The following is a 22,311-nucleotide window of genomic DNA, read 5'->3' on the forward strand; positions in this document are numbered from 1 at the left end:
TACATATATATATATATTCATTCCTATCCTTGGTTTAAGTCACGGTTAAATTAAACATTTTTCAAAATTCACTTCAAGTATAGGGGCTATGCCTGTACAGGGTGGAACAGAATGTTCGGATTATGCTGTTATAGCGTGATTCTACACCCTCCGTTTGATGAATATTAAGGTAAAGAAGAAGCTGCCGCGAAATTCCCTTTTACCCTTGAGGAAAAGGGTTAAAATTTTCTATTGCAACATCATAGTCTACTCATCGCGAGGACAAATAGTCCCAAAGTTACCATGGGTAAAAAATTAAGAGTTTTCCCATAAATCGCCGTTGAATTTCGCGTCGCAGAGTAAAGGAACGCGATATCGATTGTCCTTTTCTGGTGCACTCCGTCCTTTGGAAAAATACGATCGATATTGTGTACCGATTGAGAGCCGCCGCGATGTCGTTACCCAGCTGAGAACGATCTTCCTACTACATAGCTACCTTACCTAATCGATATTCGGCTACCTGAACAGGACAATCGACATCGTGTTCTTTTACTCTCCCACGCGAAATTCAACATCGATTTACCAGAAAACTATTTATTTATTTCACCCATGGCTCCTTTGAGACTATTTGCTCCCGCGATGAGTAGGATACGATGCTGCAATACAACATTTCAACCCTTCTTTTCAAGGGCAAAGAGAATTTTACTTAGGGGCAGCTTCTTTACTTCAATATTCATCAAACGGAAGGTGTAGAAACACGCAGTAGCAGCAAAATTCAAACATTCCGTTCCACCCTGTGCATCGCGCCGTTTGTTGATTTTATATCGAAACAATTGCATTTACCACTCGCTTGCTTCGATTAGATATTTGTTACACCTCTTGCAGAATAGATACTATACCGCCTCCAGGTATTCGACTCATTTTTGTTAATACCCTGTACTTAATAATATTATTTAATAATAATATTTAGTTATATAAATAAAGTGCTTTGACGTAGCTTAAAAATTTATGTAAAGTTTCGAAACAGACATGCAGTTTAGACATCAACATGCAGTATTTTTCTTCATATAATCGTATCACTAGTTTCTCGCAAGGTTATAAAGGGACAATACATACGATACTGTTACTGTTACTGTTTCAGTAACTCGCTTTTTGTTCTGCCAGTGTAAATGAAAAGCCTTATTTCGCTAAAAACGTGTCACGAGTGGACAATTTTCGCCTATTAACAAATCCAATATAACTTGGATTTTTCAGTTTTTTCTTTGTAAATTTACTTTCGGGTTTTCCACGGTATTCAACTCCAGTCTAGATCATGGTACTTCATCTGTTCAATTCTCCCTAATTTGTCAATAATAATAAGTATCTATGTATATACATATTTGGACAGGCCATTAAAGTACTGTTCTACAATTTTATCTAAAAAAGATTCGTATGTATAACTGTTCGTATACTTACAGTATCGCTTAATTGTTTAATACGTTCTGTGGTATCGAAAACTTTGATTATATTTTCCTTAGAGAGTCTATTGATTTTTCAATAAAATATTAAGTTACATTTATTATATTTTTGCTGGTTTGTAACGTATACCGCTATCCGCGGCCATATGCCTGACAAAAATATTTTTTTACGAAAATTGACATATACCAAAAATGATACACGCTTACATTCTCTTATCTGTAGTAAAATAAACAATATTAATTCCTATTATACACTGCCCGAGTAAAACTTTCGAAAATAAAATGAAATTTCAAAAATATAAGTATTTCGAACCGTTACATAGATGCCCTGACTGAAACATTTAAAAAGTCTGAAAAAATATCCATACTTCTTACGAATGTATCAGTTCATATTTATACCGGTTTTGATTTTTCAGAACTGATATTATACAGAATCTATCTGTTGTACATAGTAATTGGGACAGACCATGAATCTGTTCCTGGTGAAGTTACAGAAAAACATAAAGAAAAACTTTATACTATTTATAAGACTCTGTCATTCTGCAATGCCAGCCCTTTCCCATAAATGCATTGTCACAATTGCAAAGCGCAATTACACTTTTGTTTTAAATGAAAATCTATGTTCCTTTTTATATAAATCGTTTATTTCCGTCATTTTACACAGAACATATTATTGATAGCTCAATCTTTTTCGGGATGTTTTATTTGAAAAATTCGTTGGATACACGCTGTTAGTAAATAAGATGTCAGAGTAATAATTCCAATGCAAATACAACAACCTATTCGCATAGCACTTAATGTTCAAAGTAAAGTTCCTCGAGAAATATTGAGTTTTCAACGTTAGTATCTTAAACGTTTTTTATGTAACATGACATAAAGAAATAATAAATAAATAAAGTTTTATTTTTAAAAAATGCATCTGAGCTTTGCAACTGCACCAATGCATTTATGACAAAAACCGGTATTATAGTATGATAGAACACGCTAAATAGCACAGTTTTCCTTTACGATTTTTTTCTAACTGCACCAGGAGCAAAACTATAGCCTGTTCCAGTCACTATATACACCGTATGTAGGTTTTCTATCGGTTTCATAACTATTATTTTTCTATTCTACATCGCAATGACCGGTACAGAGCCGAAAACAACAATTACAGGACATAGAACAAACACAGTAGAGAAAAATAACAACCATTTAGTGTCTTCTTTGTCAATTTCTTGTACTGTGGAAGGTGTATAAATCCACCAAAAATATAGTAAACATTACATAAATTACTTTCAAAACGTATAGTGGAAGTTTTGCAGAATAAACAAGAATTGATAAGACAAATATTCAGTATCTACTTACGTATTTGTAATAATTTTCAGTGTTACATGCTATCCTTCTATAGAATGAAAGTGTACCAACTTTAATTGTCTTTTTTCATACTTAAATGATACTTAATGATTATATATTATAAATTTATAATTTTATTATAAAAGGATTCTTGAAAGGTCAGAAATAGATAAATCTATTAGAGATTATAAATATGTTAAATTTATGGAGTCTGTTAACCATTTTTATTTAAAGGTGAATAGTGGTAAGCAAATGAAAATAAAGTTTTCATACATAATATGTGATGAAGGTGGCGATGCCATTTTATGATGGTTGATGAACTCATGATTATAGAGAGAGTACTGCATCGTAACTTAAATTTGAATCTCGCTTTTCCACACAAACAGCTTCGACAAAGTATTAATACGGTTCTTATTTATTATCTTTTTTTGTTGAATGTCAAAATAATTTTCATTAAAAGAACTGAGTCTACCGAATGTAGTTACAGTGTCACTGAGGATGGAAGAAGCGTCTGCGGCATTTGTAACAAGGTGTTCAGCAAACCTAGTCAGTTACGGTTGCATATCAACATTCATTATTTCGAGAGACCATTTAGATGTGAAAGTTGCGCGGTTTCTTTCCGAACCAAAGGTCACTTGACAAAACATGAAAGATCTGTTTCTCACCATAATAAGGTAATCTACAAATATAATTTTACTTGAAATTATTATATTAACGTATGCTTTCAATACTTTCCAACTCTATTAAGATAGTACTGTTAAAGATAGAAACGAGAACGTTTTCAGTTTTCAGATATTTTCAGAAAATTAAAACAAGTAAAACAAGTACATTCAGATAAGGAAGTCAAAATGCCTTCGAATAAAATTCAAGACTTATTCAATACTTCATAAAACAAAATATTCTGTACCAAGTTCCTTGACCTTATAAAATTAACTAATTAGAGATAATTACTTATTTTCGGATTTTTCAATTGAAAAGCACGAATTTTTTAACATCTTAAAATTATCACAATTATATTTCAATGTTTGCAGTAACGATATATTATCATAAACAATTGCATCGAATTTGTTCAAATTTTTGTATAAGGTGAGATTAAGGCTGGACATTTTTTACCTTTTTTACATGAAAATACACTTTAAGGCTTACACTTTAAATTCTTATATTTTTTAATAAGTAGAGGTATAACATAATCTCAAGTATTTATATAGCGAACAAAATAATATATAAATTTAAAAAGTTGTAACTCTCGCAATTAAAGGTGCAAATAAGTACCTTATGTATTATATTCGAAATTATTAAGTTCATTTCAAAATATGTTGTAAGGATAATAATTCAGCATCTGACGAAGAAATTACTATAAATTCTTTTAACACAAATCCAAGCCGTACTCTCGACTTACTGTTTTTTCTTAAAGTAATTGCATGTTTTAATTAAAAGATAAATTTATTTTTTAGAAGTACTTCGATCTAAAATGTATGTAAACGAAAAAATAAATAGTCATAGCTGTCAAAGGGGAAAGTAATTATTTTTATCGAGCCTTTAACTTGGAACACTTCAAAAAGAGCAGACACGAGTAATCTGGATAACGGGTCATTGGTTATATTCCTCTGTCAGTATCGCTCTGTCAAAGAAAAGACGGTTTAAGCTTGGTAATAAATATTTATCCTTTTTGAACTATCCAATAATATAATACCAATGAAAGTACATTTTTGACTTCCCTATCCGGCTAATTACACATGTTAAGTAATTTTCATTAAACATTTTACAATGAATGATAGCTTACCAGCACGTCTAAGTATTATAAATTAATAAGCAGAAAAAGACCATAGAAATGCTTCTAATCTTAAGTACGTTCTTTCCAAGGCTTAATTTGTATGTATAGTGAATCCAAAAAATACTGGCTGGTACATGTAATTATTTCGTGATAATTTTATTCGTTATATTGAACATAATATACTGGTTTAGTAATGTTAATAACTGACCGTTTGAAAATAAATGTAAAGGAAGAAATTGAATATCCTGATTAATTATAAGACAATTAATTATACAGAAAAAGAATGTTACGGTTCTGATATAGTTTTTACATTCAGAAAATTATTTGGATTCACAATTGTATAATTACTCGGTTCATTGCAGGTCAGTATGACTTCTACTTTCGGGGCTGCAACGACTAGCAATCCTAGACCATTCAAATGTACTGACTGTAAAATAGCGTTCAGAATACACGGCCACTTGGCGAAACATCTTCGAAGCAAGATGCATATTATGAAGTTAGAATGTTTAGGAAAATTACCATTTGGAACGTATGCAGAAATGGAAAGGTCTGGCGTCAATTTGAACGACATTGATACTACCGACTGTGATAATAGTCTTACTAGTCTTCAGGTATATAATGTATTCGAGCATTTCCTAAGATATTATAATTTATCTTAAAATATTTGAAATAGGAGATTTTCGTTCAAGGAGAGAACGTCATTTGTCATGTCCTCGCGTGTAGACACGCACAATAAATATGATTTCCTGTCTAGGCGAAGAAAATGTCGAGCTTGAGAATTTCTCAAAATTATGCACACTTACGAATACAAAAAGTTTGCTATGTATCGGTATCTTTTTAAAAGAAACAAAGTAGGGAAAAACACGATGATTTCACGTAGAGATAAATAAAGATTCAAAACATTTGTCTTGTGTAATATAAATCAGATCTATTGCATCGAAATTATTCAAATCATTGAAGTTTACACAAATAGTTATAAACCCCATACCCATCGAAACGAGCATTGTTCGTAATAATTTTGAACAAATGTAAATATTAAACCTATACCGCATAAAGTTTTAAAATATAAACTAAATAAAATAAGATAAAATGAAATAAAATAAAATAAAATAAAATAAAATAACATTCTAAGTGATTCGTCTCTTTTAATAGATGCTGGCTCAAAGACTTTGCGAGAAAGATCCTAGTAAAATTGGACAGTGGGATTCCGAAGCGATTCCGAGTCAAGCAATTAGCGGAGGTGAAACTTCCTCGGATGAAGGTGAACCTATACCCCAACATATAATGCATTCATGTCCTGTGAAAGTGACCACAGACGCAGACATGTCTCGATCATATCATGTGCCAATCACCAACGAAGATCCAAAGTCTGATGTTCTCCTTAGAAATCCTCAATTTAATCAGCAAGGGCATGAAAGACAAAATGATCCTACGTTTTCCATAGACGACGTAAGACCAGAGGAAAGCATACAACCATACAAGTGCCAAATTTGCACGGTGTCTATGCGTACTATGAACGAATTTCAAGTACATTGTTTTGTTGAACATAATATTGAATCGGATTCTAGTACAAATATACACAGGGATAGAGGTGCGGATAAGTGTATGGAGAAAGAAAATACTCAGAAAAAAATCATGGAGGAATCTATAGTCAAGGAAGATCACAGTAGACAAAAAACTGAAGACACGTAGTGCCAAAATAATAAAAAGAACAAGGAGACCAGCGGTGAAATTGTTTGAATGAATTTGTTGCCGTACCAATAAAATAGTCTTAAATTATAAGAGAATTATCATCACATTTCGAAGGAAATTTTACGAAGAATATTGTCGATGGTTATGTAGAACATTTGTTATTATAATTGAGAATCTTTTGAGAACTGAAAACATAGAATAGAATTACAACAAACTCTATTGAAGAAATATGTATATCATTGTAATATATGCTAAATGTTATTAGTTTGTAACATATGAAATGTCCGATTTTTAGGATTAACTTTAAATGAAAACAACTTTTTTAGTAATAAATATTTTTCATTAAAATAGCAACCATTAGATTCTACACATTTTTTCCAACAAATTTCTAGTTTTTGAACTCCATTTTTATAGAAATCCGACATTTTGGAGTTAATAAATTCTTCAACGGCATCTTCAACATTTCATTGATTCTTACAGGTTTCTTTTATCAGAAAATTGATTTAGGTATTTAAAAAAGTGGAAATCCAAGTCAACAACAGATCCGGCAAGTAAGAAGAACGAGGTAGAGTTTAACAATTTAAAAGTTTCAGCTTTTGCATCGTTCTTTGTGACATATGCGGTTTCGTGGGTTTTCATCCATATTCAAGTATTGAACAGAACGTCGTTTATTATCGTACAGAATCCAGTTTGCAACTATCGTGAGACTCTAACCATTGTTTGAGGATTTTCTTAAACTATACTTTTCCACGTGGTTTATTTTTAAAGTTTCCATCTGTGGCTTGAAGATTTCGTACCATCGGCGAATTCTACGTCCATTGACTGTATCATTACTAAATGCAGTAGAGATATTTTAAGCACCTATAGATCACCTATAGAAAATAGTCAACAAAATTTACAACTCCTCTTTTCTTTTTGAGATAGGAAGACCGTTCAACAAAATCCTACACGCGTGATCCGTGATTGTGTTCAAGAAGACAATTTGATTACCGTAGAAACCAAATATGTGTGGCGATTTATGGCTGTAAAATTACTTCTAAGGGACCATTCGTCGAAATCTGGACAGTGCATCCATAAGGTCTGCATCAGAGTTGCCATGCGGAGGAATGAATACTACTTTTGCAGGTTGTCTTGCTGCGTTTCGTTGAGTGCCTGAAGAACCCACAGCCAAACCACTGAGTGTTTTACCTGTATAATCCAATCGCAGAACAGTATCTGGCTCATAGAATGTTAAAATTTATTATTGCGTAGGAAAATGAAATCGATGCGACTGTGTTTCTGGCCGAGGTTAATTGGCGAACCTGAATGTTCATTAGTTGATGCTTAAATGCGAAACGACAGGACGAAATGTTCCGAAATGTTCACTTGATAGATACAATACTTTTCTGAGGGTGGAGTTTTTACAGTTTTATTACTGGAGCAGATTTCGATTTAAGTCGCGTCGATGGAATGAACTTTGGCCTAGATGTAAAAAATTAAAAGTTAAACAATTTATTGCCGGAAATATTTACAAGATGATGTATTTGTCAAATATGGAAACTACTGTAAGAATTGTTTTATTTGACGACCAAAATTCTGCAACGGTTGAAAACGTACAACATCTGCAATTTTAATAAAGAAATTCTCGATGGGCCTACTTATAGCTCATCTTGTCCTGGGTTCAAGTCAGAGAGTTTTAATTAAAAGAGCATCCAATAATCAACGTTGATTTATGTTGAAAAGAGAACCATAAAAATGTAAAGCTAAATTCACAAATAAAAGAACTAAAAGCCGGATCTGACAATGAAAAATCTGCCATTGAGCCTACGTGTAAAGTATTTGCAACAATTTTAATATCTTTTTTATAAAACAGAATTTAAAACACTGCTAAACGAAAATTGGATATTTCATATGTTATAATCTAATATTATCAACAAACGTTATTTTCAACAGTAAAAAAACTGAATTACTACTTAGAATATGAAACATTATAAGAAATATATATATATATATATATATATTTACTGATTTCATACATATTAAAAGACAAAGACTTAACATGTTCAAACAGCAAACATTGTAAAATTAATTTTAAAAAAACATGATATAACTTGGATCAAAAATTCTAATAGAGAATAAATTTTTCTATTTTAAACACATTTCCTTAACATTTACTTTATCACAAAAAAAGGGAAAACAAAATTCTATTGACAGAATAATGTTTTAAAATCAATTGTTTAGTTTTTAATCAAAGCTAATATAAAAAGAAAGTTTTTCAATGGATTGTAAAATCATAATAATATATAGTGACAAAATTAATTATTTTCATTAAATAAATTTTCTTTGTTTATTTCAAACAGATACAATTTTCATGTTTACTTTTCCTTTTAAAGAGTAAAACTTAACACTTCGTTATACAATATCTCGTAAAAATACATATATATTTCAACAGAATAGTGTATATACTTCTCAAATATTACTAGGTAATATGAAAATACTAAAATAAGTGAAATCTAATGTAGGTGTAATGTATTTTGTATTTAGTATTTCAAATGAAACAGTTGAAAATTTATTTTGTATTGTATTGTACTTGTAATCTTTTTAAAATTAATTCAGTTATGAAATACCTTATTTTCTTGAATGATATTGTAAATTAGTTGTTAAATTTCTTTCAATTTTTGGAATACATATGTAAATATAATTATGGAGTAAAGCGAATATTCTAACAGATTGATAGTGCAGAACAAAAATTTCTATTTTCGTGTGCGTTGTTTATACTGTTATAACCTTCAGGACAATAGTCTCTTCACTGTTGCTCATGTTTTTGAAAAAATGATACATATATATTTGATACCAATATATCTACAATATATGTATAGACAAGTTCTTAGATAAATTCAAAAACAAACTCGAGTTATATCACATATTTATAAAAGCTTCGCATTAAAATATATCATTGATTCCGGATGTTTTTATACGCTTTTTGACAAAATATTTAATACGATGTGGGTTTTATTCTTTCAGTTTTATTCTAAAAGTTCTTACATACATTAATTAGATATGAATGTTTCTTTATCTGTTAGAAATATTTACAAGAAAAATAATATTAAAGTTGAACGTATTAAAATTAGAAAATTAAATATATTTCTTACAGTACACTACAAAATATTTACAAGACTCATTTTATTTAGTGCTAAAATAATATTTCATTTTATAAAAATTACATATTTAGTTTTCATTATATACCCTTTAACAAATTAAACCAGTGGGGATTATTCTATATGTCTATAGTTCATTTTATATTCAATTTTTAATAATTTGAAATGTTTTATATCCATAGATGTTACTTTCTTTTGCACTATTTTAATAATAGTATAATCTGATATGTATCTTTCCTGGTGAAGAACGGTTTTAGCAGCGTTTATCGCTAATTTTTCAAGAAAAGAGTCACTAAACAATCCAGGAACATGTTCCAGCGGTGTACGTAGATTGATAATAGCTGGAAACTGTTCAGGCCTGAAAGATTATTAAGGGAGGAGAAATGTGATCGAACTCTTTTAGCCTTTGTTTGGGCCAATCTGTGGTCCTCGACACCCTCGATAACTGTACTGTTTCTACAAATAGCATTGTTAAATTGAGTGACAAATTCCTGTTTTCTTTACATGGACATTGGACCGGACAACTATCTTATTGATAGAGGACTTGTTAATGAACATATTTCTGATGATAACAATTTGCACATTATTTTTTATCATTTTTGAAATATTTCACCTGACTAGCTCTTCATACTTTTAATAACATCACCTGGAGTGGCGTTGAGAAATCTTTTATTCTTAATACACAGTTAATAGGCGAAAAAAGAAAGAACAGAAAACTCATTATAGGTTGCTGAAGATATTGAGGTTAATAAAGATGTGAGAGCCTTGGAAGCTTTATTGGATCCTCGTTTTTCTAAGCCAGAAAGGAATAATACAAAATCAGATTTATCAGGGTATGTAATATAGAGGATCCTCTGGTAAACATGTTGTCATTTTACAATAGATATAAAAAGGAAGTTGGGAAAGTGGAGTGATAAAATGCATGTTCTCAATTGTTGACTTACTATAATGTCCCTGCTTTCAGTTTGACTATTCTTCTCTTTTTGATTATATAAACATTCTTTTTTAGTGAAGAATGTATAATAATTAGATTAATAGAAAGTATAGTGTATTTCTTTCGAGTTGGATCACTGTTTCCCCTTCAGACTTTTCAATAAAATATTGTATTGATGGGAAAATATTTTCTTTTCAACATTAAAGTAAAAATTATAATTTTTATATATTAACAGTTTATTTAATCAATAATATTATTTCCTTCACAATTTATGAGATTTTACTATTTGTCTATCAATTTATCAATACCAATTTTGTAAAATTTTGTTGACTTTCTTTAAAGAGTTCTGTAACACAGATTTGCACTTCCCAAAAAGTGCATAATATTTTTACATTTAAACCATTTTTGACAATCTATTCAACAAATTTATTTAAACAAAGCAAGTATGATATCCTGTAGTTTAAAACATCTCATTGAAGTTAGCATTATCTTATGATAGATTTCCTCTTCAAATTTATTAGTACTTAAATTTGCATTTATAGATTCACCTTTTTGAAACACCTTAATAAATTGTAAAATCTACTCTAGAATCTCTAAAATTCAAGGTATTTCACCTTTACTGGACCAATGTCTTTTCCTCATTATATTTTTCTACATGTTTTACTTCCCATTACTGGTCACAATCCCATTTGAAAAATTATCATTTTTGTAATGATTTAACAAGAAAATGCAAGCTATCACCCAATCAGCTAAACAGTCATACATACAGTTTTCAAACTATATTGAAGTGATGTAAATGATCCAAAATTGTTGTTGGATGAACATTTAATTGTATCGTTAATGCTTATAAGGTTTAGTGTGCATTTTCTTAAATCAATTACTTAAAATGTCAGCATCGACTTTAAATGGTCATTGACATTGGGGATTATCCTTAAAATTAACATCAGCAGAACAAAATTCTTTAAATGAAATTTGTCACATGTATTTGGTATTTACATTACTATCAAAATCTTTAATAATATTTTTTGTACAAATTGTAACATTAATGCCTTCTTGAAATTTGTAAATTATCAAGTACAACACACACTTTTCCAAGCTTTCTATTTTCTTTCTATTTTTTTTAATAAAATAATTTGCTTCCAAATTCAGCTAAAACAATTAAAGAAAATTATTAATTGTATATGTGCAAAAAATGAAAAACTTCTCCAATTTAATTCTTCAATCAATCATCTAATTTTTAATCATTTATTTGATTAATATTATCAGACAATATAAGACTTGAATTTTATTTAATGTTTTATTTTATCTAGTAAATATTAGAATGTTTATTTTGTTCTCTTAAATAAATTATTTTTGTATATGATGATTCTAATTTATTCAACATTCATTATATTCATCTAACTTTCATTTGCCATTTAGTCATTACGGAACTATGATAAAAAACAAATAATTCATTAGAAAAATTACCCAATATAAAATATAACTTTTAATACTAGTTAGTTTTCTTATATGTTCTCACAAAAATTTTCAATTTGGTATAATCTTCTTGCATGAAAAATGGTTAGCAAATAGTTGAATGTTAAATATTAAATATAATAATAAATTAAAGTAAAATAAAAATTGCTGTATGCATACTGTAGTACGTACCATAATGGTATTGCTTATTTGTATGATTCATATAAAAAATGGCTTAGAAAACCATCAGAATTCCATAATTTGTTTAAAATATACTATGAAAGAAATAATATATCATAAAACGTTTCTTCCTTGACAAATTCTGATCATATTTTAAAAATAAAGTAAGCTTTCCTTCGAAAAGTGATGAAATATAACTTATGAAAACATAGTTCTCATACCTAATAAAATATTTATATACAATAGTCTTGTATCAGCATGAGGTGTAATGGACTGGCATGTGATTCTGTATTTAAAATGCAACTGTTGCGTTCAATATTGAAAAGTATTCTAATATTGCAAATATACTATCACTGCAATTGTTACATGAAGCATATACACATACACATAGAATAAACAAACGCATGGTGCGATGCAGAAGCTCGCGCGCGTGTATGTGTGCGTGTGTGAATAAATGAAAGAGAGAAAAAGAAAGAGAGAGTGAGCGAATGGAAGGATAAGTTAGTTACGATTGAATTTACAAATGATTTAAAATAGTTATTTTGTCACTCATGATTATTTTCCTTTGGGTGCCAGAATTATAAATTTGTTGAAATCATATACGTTTAGATTTCAATATATATTAATTAATTAATCTTTCTATTTTACAATGGCTAATTTGTATACAATTTTATTTCAGAATGGAAACTTTTCTATGATTTGCATTTTTTAAATACAATTTTCAAGAGGTTTTATTATTAAAATGTTTCATAATATTTGATAGCGCACAACATTTGTATGTACATCTTTATCCTTTTTCTTCTTATAATAAAAGAAAATGTAGTTTCTATTAAATTGATAAATATAATAAATACAAAATTGAGAAAAGAAAGTTATAATATTATATAAATAAAATTGGAGTTTTCATATTTTAAAAAATTGTAAGCAAATTGTTTAATAAACAATAAACATTTATAATTTCATTCTTACATAACTTATCCTGCATAAATGTATAATATTAGTAAAAGTAATTGCAAAAATTATTGTTGAGATAAGAAATGATATGTTTGTACATATTTATGTATAGTATAATGGAATAATTTTAGTCTTTATTATAATTTTAAGAAATCTATAATGAGAACAGAATCGGTTATTCGGTTTTGTTAATTTTATCTGTCTTCTTATCTTCTTATCCATCTTTTTAGAATTTATGTATATTTAAACTTTTCAAAAACCAAATTAAATAAAACTTCTCGATCTTTTTTTTGACAGTGATTAAATATAAATATGTAGTTCATCATTCACAGCTTTAAGTTACTCATAGATGATAGTAATTGTTATAAATTAAAACAATTGTTTCATATCATTTATAAAAATCTAATATAGACATTTAAAAGAAAATTTCTTGAAATTGTAGTAATTGTATTACAGAGAATGATTTTAACTTTTTTACTACTAAATTAATATTTTTCTATTATTGTATACCTATGCCAAAGTTTTGTTAACTTTTGACAATATTGCTGTATGTATAAGCAGTTGAGGGATAATAAATTTTGTAATAAAAACAGTGCCACAAATAGCAGAAATTTGTAAATATAAATATAAATTTGTATATATAAATTGAACTAAACTGAAAATTTCAGAATAAAAATGAGAGTATAGAATAAGTATTTATTCATACCACAATTTACATAAGTAATTTTTCACTTTGTTTAAAGATTGGTACGAAACAATATACTTTTTGGTAAAGTCTTTAATTTGATTGACATAATAGACTTGTAAATTGTACTGGATAACCGATTTCCTGGTCTCCTCTAAAACATTTAAGAAGAAACATACCTTCCACAATAGACAACTACTGTATCATATTATTAATCATCTATACAATATAGAGCACCCAGTTTTTAACATCTCACTTGAGCACGACTTGTCTTTCCTATTGTATAATCAGGTTTCGATTATCATAATTTGTACCTAGATGTGCTTGAGATAAAAATAGTAGATGAATAGAAAGACCGCACAATCATATACCTACATTGAGGTCCAGTTGAAGTGATTGTCGCCAAACATTATCAGTATAGTATAGCTTAACCTGTTACCCGGGTGACATTTCGGCCATCAATACCCGTATAAGCACAATTAAATATAAATAAAATAAATTTGAGGTAATTTACTCTATAATACACGTATATATTATTATAATTCATGCTACCTGAGATATGATAACACTAGGAAGAAAATTTTCTGGCAAATAGATGAGAAAATAAGAAATAGTTAAAGTTAATCGTATAAATAAATACAAAGGACGAAGCAATTCGTCTTCTCCGGTTAACAGGTTAATATAGCATTTAGTGTATATTCTAATGCTATTAACACCGGTAAAAGAACTATGTATGAATTTCCAAAGTGTGCACGTGTGTATGTCCAGAGTGGCCAAGCCAACAATATCTGTATTTTGAAAAAAATGACGAAACAAACAAAAATAACTTTTACATTGAAATTAATATTTCATAAGGTACGATTAGAAGAAAGAATTCCATGAAGGAAAATATTTTGGAATGCAGCTAAAGCCATATTTCGTACAATATGTGTCTTCACTATTTAATATGTAATTATGTATTAAGATAGTTCTTTCCGGACATATTTTGGAAACATTTGATTTTTCTACGAGTATTGCATACTTTCATGAACATATATAACAAAATATAATTTACATATCAAATCTATTGACTTAGATCTAGGAACAATAGATATAAATTCTTTTTATTATTTGTATTCTACAATAGGACAAACAATTTAGTATAAAGTAAATTTATATAATATTTGAGTGCAAATTTACTTAATAACACACAACATCACAAATGGTTTGCATGTTACATTTACCTGATCAAATATATTTTTAGAAATAACATTACATACATGTTTACGTATAAATACTTTCAGTTACAATGAATGAAAAACTAATATAAAAAATTGTAATATCTACATTTTGTTTATATGTTTAATTAAATTATTCATTAATGGGAAACTAAATAGAAAAAAAAACAATGAAAAAATTGAAAAGTAATTGATATGCAACACTCTTTAATATACAAAGCATTTTTCATCTAGAGTAACTCATACTCTTATCAGATATATTCTAAATGAAACATTAATAATTAAAATAAAAGTAAACATTTCATTGCTATAATTTACATTTTGCGTAAAACATACAAAATATTTATCTAGTATATTCAAAAGTATGACTTACATATACATATAGATAATATATTACTTTATAAAATTTACAAATTGAAAAAAATTTTTGTAAAACGTATACAATTGTCTTCCATTAGAATTTTAAGTAATCTTACACAAAAGTTTTAAAAGTGTGAAAATATTATGTGACTTATACAAAAAAACATTATTATTTAATAAGAAAAATTGATTTATAATGTCCCTATGAATAGTCTATAGGGAATTATAAAATCATCTCCAAAATTATTCTTGTAGTTCTTTTTATTGCATCGAATAAATTTAGTTTATGATTTTATGTGAACAAAAATTTGATGAAATTACATGTTTATAAAAATGTTCAATTAAACAATTGATGTTGCATTACATTTCATTTTAATAATACTTTTATTAAAATAGAAAAATAAGAGAATGAGTTATTGTCAGTGCTAAAATGCTTTGTCTTGAATATTTATCATACTTAAATTTTATGTAAGAAGTTGGCTTGGCTCTTTCCAAACTCAGTATTAGAAATCTTAAGAATGAACAAGATTGAATACACAATATAAGAATTATTTTCTATGGAATTGTGTTCTTTGAAAAAATGCTTCCAAAATTAAATATCAGTTAATTTCAAAAATAATTTCTGAAACGGTCCATATATTTTTATTGACCCAAGTTTTATAATAAATATTAAGACAGTATCATAATCAACTGACAGAATTATAGTTTGTTTCTATAATATATAGTATAATTCAAATTTTGAAAACGTATTTTCAGATATATTACACAAGTTATGTTTATATAACAGTTCATTATATGCTTTTGTAATGAATTGTTCGATTACTAATGTATTTCAGGATTATAAAGTATATTACTGAAAATTTAAACTTTAAGCTCGAAGTAACAGTTTATAAATATCGGATAATGGGACCGGAGTAGGATTTTTTAAAGTATATAGAGAACCATTAAGAAGATTGGCTCTTATTAAATGTGAGAATGCCAATACTTTAATAGCGTCACTGTCACTTTTCTTCCTAATTCTGTGACTCTGTTGAACTACTGATAAAAAATGTAATTTATTTATTGTAAATAAAAAACATATATTGCTTAAAATGTTTTATATTATATGATCTGCATTAATCGACCGAATTTTGGTGAAAAATGTGAAAGAAGGAAACAATTTAAAGTTTGTAGAGCTATGAAATATATTTGAACAAAAATTGTTATAATTTTCTAAGGTAGTATTGCAAACATAAAAGTACAACTTTATGAATAATGTGGGATGGGAATAAATATTCAATTTACAATAACATTGTGTATTTTTTTATTAAAAATCGTGACCTTTGATTTTTACATTAAACTATATTATCATAATTTATATTCTTAAACATTATATATTTATCATATTTCATATAGTAACTTCACCGTGCATCAAATACGACAACTAAACATTATTAAGGAAAACGATTGATTCATAATTACTATAATTATTCATATGTATTTTAGCTGGATAGAATGCAACGTATTTTAAAATTTGATCACATTGTAGTATAATTATACCAATGGTGGTAGAAGAAAAGTATTAATAGGAATATTGAATCCAAAGAAATTTTAGGCTCTACAGAAAATCATATAAAATTCAGTTCACTAAATTTCATGAAACCCTGAAAAGTTTAAAGATCATTAATGTCTTCCCATTTACGAGGTTTTTCAAATTCACTGATGGGTTTAATTACAGTCCTATATTAACAATTCTATTAGAATACATAACATCATAGTTATTCTACTAATAAATGAAATACAATTAATTATGAAATATTATCATCATAATAAAGAAAACAAAAATATTGCTTGAGCAACAAATTTTAAAGTGTACTATAAACTTACTATCCAGCTAAATTAAGCTTAATCGAATATTATGTTAGTAAGAAAGTACTTTTGTTTTCCTGTAACATCATATTCAATAAAATTTGAAAACATTTTAAGTTTCTATTGAATTTGTTAAAAATACCAAGAAACTAAAAATCTCATATGTTCTAAAGAAAAACTGTAAATAAAATTTTATATATATTTAGTTTAAACAAATTTCTCAAATCCTTTGTTCAATTACTAAACTTAATTCATTATATAAATTTTGAACTTACAATTCATATCACATGAAAACAAAGTATTTTTTACAAAATATGTTTAATCTAATTTCGTTTCAATAAAGAGATCATTTTACTGTTTATTTATATATTAATTAAATCAATATTGTACTTTATTACTCACATAAACTTCTTATATTAGTTAAAATTTGTATGAAAAAGGATACGCCTTTTAGTACGTTTCTTGTACATAATTCGATAACCACATTCCCTGCATCGAATTGGATCTCTAGGACGTATTTCATTATCGTGATGGCACTCTGTAAAAATACATATTCTATGCTTAATATATATTTAAACACGTATATTTCACTGAATATTTTTTGAGATATTCTACTTTGAATAATCAGTGTTATGCACATACCATGTAAAATTCATCACTACCTTATTACCTTATTTATTAATAGCATGCTTTTAGTAAATATTCAAAGAAAATATTTTGAAAAATATTAATTGTTTGGTCCACTGCAATTGCACTTTGCAACCATACCAATGCATTTATAAAAAAACTGATATTGGAGTATAATAGAGCGTGACAAATAGTACAAAGCTTTCTTTTATGATTTTTTTTAACTTTAACAGAAACAATGTTACAGTTTGTTCCATTTACTATGCGTACCCTTACATTCTATGTAGGATTCATGCAACTGTTACTAGACATATCTTCCTTTTAGTTGAAGTTGGAAACAAACGTTACAGGACAAAAATGAATGATAGAGCGTTCTGCTTATATTCACACTCATAAATTTTTCATGTGTACAATCGTGAACGTGCATTCAGCAGTTACATGTTTTTTTTTAATTAAAACCTGGGTACCACTTTCTCTGAATGAATAGAATCCTCTCTTTATTTTACATAAAAGCCTATTAGAGTAACATGGTAAAAAAATGATTACCTTACAAGTTATTTTGAAGAAACATTTTTATTAGAAAAGGTGCTTTAACACTTTTCCTTTGTACTCTAAATATTTCATACAATGTTTTTTAATTGTTTTCATAACAACATTAAGTTGGTTTTTTGTTATTACTTCACAATCTTCTGGTAATTATACTTTTATGTCCTTTACAAAACTTAAAGGATACAAATATAGCTTATTTTTCAAGAAACTCCATAAAAATAAAATCTAAATGTTTCAAATCAGGTGAAGTATTATAAAAACTATTTGTATAGATAACAAAGAAGTGGCATAAGAAATATTTGCATAATATGTAGAAGTATTGTAAAATATCTTTCAGAATGATCATTTCTGAACTACAATAAAGTAATATTTTTTTATGCAAAGTAAAGGGGGGATTCAATTCACCCGAAGAAGGTAGATTCCAGTTTAAAAAAATAGTGTGACTGCCTAATGTATGTGCATTACTGCATATATGAAAAATCTGTAAGTGTAAATATATGCAGAACGTTATACTATTCATTGTTGTCCTGTAACATTTTTTTCTAACTTGAATTACAGAAAGGATATGGTTTGTAACAGTTATGTGAATCACTCTACATAATATTTTAATTATTTATTCTCTTATAGAATATTCATGCATATAAATAATAAATTCGTGACAGTGATAAACAATAAATTAGTTAACATTTCTTATAAAAAGAATGAAAACGCTTTACAAAACAATAATCATTAACTCAAAAACACAAGATATAAAAAGTAATGTTAAATAAATAATAATTTAAAAATATTTATAGTCAAATGCATTTTAATTTTTTAATTTACTTTACATTGTCAGTAGATTGAACTGATTAAAATGATAACAGATTTAAGATTTAATTTATGTAATATTATGAATTTTTAATATCATTGAAGTAATTTTATAATCCATATATTTGTGTATTCATATTGTATCATAGGTGTTAGGACAACAGTTGCAAATAATAATTATTTTCAAACTTATTCTTTTTCTTATAATAGAATAGATTGCTATTAATTCATTATTCTAACTCATAACTAAATTAAAGTTTATAAAATACATAATTTGAAAAGAAATTTAAATCATATATTATTAATAAAATATGATAAGCTTATTATGAAATAAAGGCATGTTAAGGAAAAAAATAATAGAGTGCTAGTAAAGTAGAAAGATCTTAGCACCAAAAAGAAATATAAAAACAATAATATACATGTATATTGTAATACTTAAGGATCAAATAAATTCCAAACTGTATTAAAACAACTCATATTAAAGAGTAACAATTAAATATTCTAGAATATTAATTTCAAGTAGAATATTAATTTCAATTAAATGGATGAACAAACAAGAAAGAATACGTAATGTGCTTTATTTTAATTATATTTTTTTTATTATAAACACACGATTTTTGATTGATATTTGATTAAAAAGAATATCTTAAAAATTAAGGTAAAAAAATCTAATACGAAGAATAGATATTAATCAAGTATTGCATATTACTAGAAAAGGCTTTGACAATATAACTTCAAACATATTACTTCTCTTATTATGTTGCACTATGACAATTAATATGCTTAAAAAAATAATAGATAAAAAAGAAAGGAAAAAAGAATAAATGACAAAAAGTGAAACTGTGCAATTTGAACTAAAAAATGAGAAAGCTCAGCCTGTTATATTTAATTTCATGGTAGTTGACTAAATTTTAATACAAATTATGACTGAGAAGAAAATTAAATTTGACAAATAAATTGCTTATACTAAAGTAACAATTACAATACAATCGAAAATTTGATTTAAAATACTTCTAATTCATAAGAAATATTGAAAATTATATAAATACTATTTGGGAAAGTAGTTATCAACAATTTTGTAATAATGAGATTAATTTTTGCAGTAATAAGACACAAGATTAAAATTTTTCTTTATATATTTAAAAATCATATTAATTATAACGTTCGAATCATGTAAACAATAATTAACTTTAAAATAAAACATTTGCATATGTATGAATATAGAAGTGAGGTTAGAAGAGGTTAGTTGCATTTTACTGTACCTCCACAAATATACACCATAGCTTGTTTCGGAGTTGATTCTGATTTACTAGATTCCATTTTATACAAATTTACCAACTATGGTCACCGATGCTTTCAATGTTATGAAAAGAAAGATTTATTTACTGTCAAAATAGCGTGCACATTTGACACTCCTCTTGCACGCACTGCGAAGTTATATACATATATATACAGAGAACCAAAATAATTTGAAAAGAAACTAGTCAAGTGAATATCTCGTAATATTAATAATGAAATACACATACTTTTGATGTAATGTATAAAAAATACGTAGCTTTTAAAGATTTAAATATACATTAATCATAATTTATTATACATATGTGTCCTGTTCTAGAATTTAGAGTACATATTATAAGTAATAAGTACAGGATGTTTGACACAAACAGAAAAAATTTTAAATTATTTTCATACAAGAATGTGCGCAAGTAAGTCACTCGGAGGCTAATAACAAGACATCATTCTAGAGGAATACATATCTAATACCTAAATACAAATTATGTAAGTAAATCAGCAAGTAATCAGTAAATTTAATATACAATATTAAAAAGTTAAATCGATTCGTATAAATGTGCAAAATGTAAATTGCGTGTCCACTTGTGAGTTGACATATTCAAGCGCATATCCAAGTTCTGCTACCACAATTTTAAAAGTGCTTCTTCCCTCTACTACTTTCTATACATGCGAAGTAAGATTTTCAGCAATAATGAGGATTACACGTAAATTTCGAATTGAACTTCAATTATCAGACATTTTGTATCCAGAAATAACACATGACAATATGAATAATAAAAACGTTATCTACCAAAAATTGAATACAAGTCCTTTCTTCATTCTATTATCTATCCAATTAATTTTCTATTCAGCCTGGTTTTATTTTAAAATGTGAATTACAAACGGGTAGATTGTGAGAAATTGTCATTTTCGCAAGTCCTGGCTGATAAAAGTTGTTAAACCCTAATGTACGATAATGATAAAGTCATTAATGTTGTAGTTATATGGCCGATCGTGAAATCTGTGCATACTTTTTCATTGAATTGTTGTAAGTTTCCGGTTAATACCGGATACATTCTTTCTCTAAAATTATTTAGTAATATGTAGTATTGTGTAATGTACTCACAGAATAAACAAAATAAAAATTTTAAAGGATTAGTTTCAATGTTTTTTGCTTACAATGGATTCTACCAAGAAATTTGAGCTAATTTGAAAGCATTAATTATTACAATATATTGTTACTGTAAACATATAAATGATGACAGTTTTAAACTTTAATAAGAAATCTTACTCTTTTCGAATTTCTTAAAGATTTTAATTGTTCACAACTATATTCTCCCGATAATTATTTACAACACTGATTCCTCATCGATTTGGATGACCTTGAACTATGTTGTTAAGGTTTTCATTCTGATTAAGTTTTTTCTATACATGTTGCCGCGCTAGATTAGTATGCCTCTCTCCCCCCGCCCCGGAAGAACTAGCCGCATTAATACCACTCTTTATTATCTAAATGAAGTTCAAGTACATACACATGTTGTAAGGAACACAACTTCAATAAATGAAAGCGAACACAACAATTTTTAGCGCAATGCGAGACTTTAATGTTTCATAACTTTTTAACCAATACTCACTGTCAAAACATTTAAAGTCCTGGGTGTACAAAACAATGATTTTAACAGTATGTGTCAAGATCAAGGTCATACAAGGGTTACTTTTTTTTTGTAAAAAAGAACGAAAACTCCTTGTTCCAGGACATATTTTTGCGAATATCTGAAAAACTAAGGCCAAGCAGCGGTACCACGGAAACCACGTAAAAGAAAAAGTTGTTCAAAATGATGACCTTGACAACATAGTTCAAGGTCATACACATCGGCGAGGAAACAATTTTATAAATAATTATCTATATTTTTTAATATTGACAAACAAATCGCGTTATGTAACAGTTAAAAAAAATTTTAAAGAAATCGATTGTGTGTACAAGTTTACAAATGATTTTATTATATTGTAGATCAGGATGCGTCCGAATATTTTTCGAAGCACAGTTAT

At 27.5% G+C, this 22,311-nt stretch overlaps 2 protein-coding genes across 5 annotated transcripts in view; one reads left to right on the forward strand and one right to left on the reverse strand.

The window, feature by feature from the left end:
- The window catches only part of shn (zinc finger protein schnurri), an 84,519-nt gene extending 67,944 nt beyond the window's left edge, over positions 1–16,575 (forward strand). Inside the window, exons 6-9 of one of the 4 annotated variants that reach the window (XR_012999814.1) lie at positions 3,253–3,445; positions 4,908–5,156; positions 5,698–6,802; positions 7,162–16,575. Coding sequence is in view for 3 of the 4 variants with exons in the window: in XM_076372632.1 (XP_076228747.1) it covers positions 3,253–3,445; positions 4,908–5,156; positions 5,698–6,237 (982 nt within the window). In the remaining variant the exon portion in view is untranslated. Of the gene's footprint in view, positions 1–3,252; positions 3,446–4,225; positions 4,297–4,907; positions 5,157–5,697 lie in introns of those variants that run through there. The other 3 variants (XM_076372632.1, XM_076372636.1, XM_076372640.1) reach the window with 3 other exon arrangements.
- On the reverse strand, positions 16,439–20,442 carry Rpb12 (DNA-directed RNA polymerases I, II, and III subunit Rpb12). The gene is made up of 3 exons (XM_031984707.2): positions 20,253–20,442; positions 17,453–17,545; positions 16,439–16,582 (listed from the first exon to the last, which is right to left on the reverse strand). Exons 1-3 carry the CDS (start codon positions 20,308–20,310, stop codon positions 16,560–16,562), a joined length of 174 nt encoding a protein of 57 aa, XP_031840567.1. The 5' UTR covers positions 20,311–20,442; the 3' UTR covers positions 16,439–16,559.
- Positions 20,443–22,311: the final 1,869 nt, after the last annotated feature.

Source organism: Nomia melanderi, chromosome 1 (assembly GCF_051020985.1).
Source record: "Nomia melanderi isolate GNS246 chromosome 1, iyNomMela1, whole genome shotgun sequence".
NCBI lineage: Eukaryota > Metazoa > Arthropoda > Insecta > Hymenoptera > Halictidae > Nomia > Nomia melanderi.

What these genes read in the sequence shown, in the direction of transcription:
- Rpb12 (XM_031984707.2), bottom strand. Translation starts at nt 20,310, where the DNA reads ATGGAATCTAGTAAATCAGAATCAACTCCGAAACAAGCTATGGTGTAT. An exon ending in TATGGTGTATATTTGTGGAG is followed by an intron (nt 17,546 to 20,252) that starts GTACAGTAAAAT and finishes GTATTTTTACAG; the next exon opens with AGTGCCATCACGATAATGAA. An exon ending in CAAGAAACGTACTAAAAGGC is followed by an intron (nt 16,583 to 17,452) that starts GTATCCTTTTTC and finishes AATAATGTTTAG; the next exon opens with TTGTCGTATTTGATGCACGG.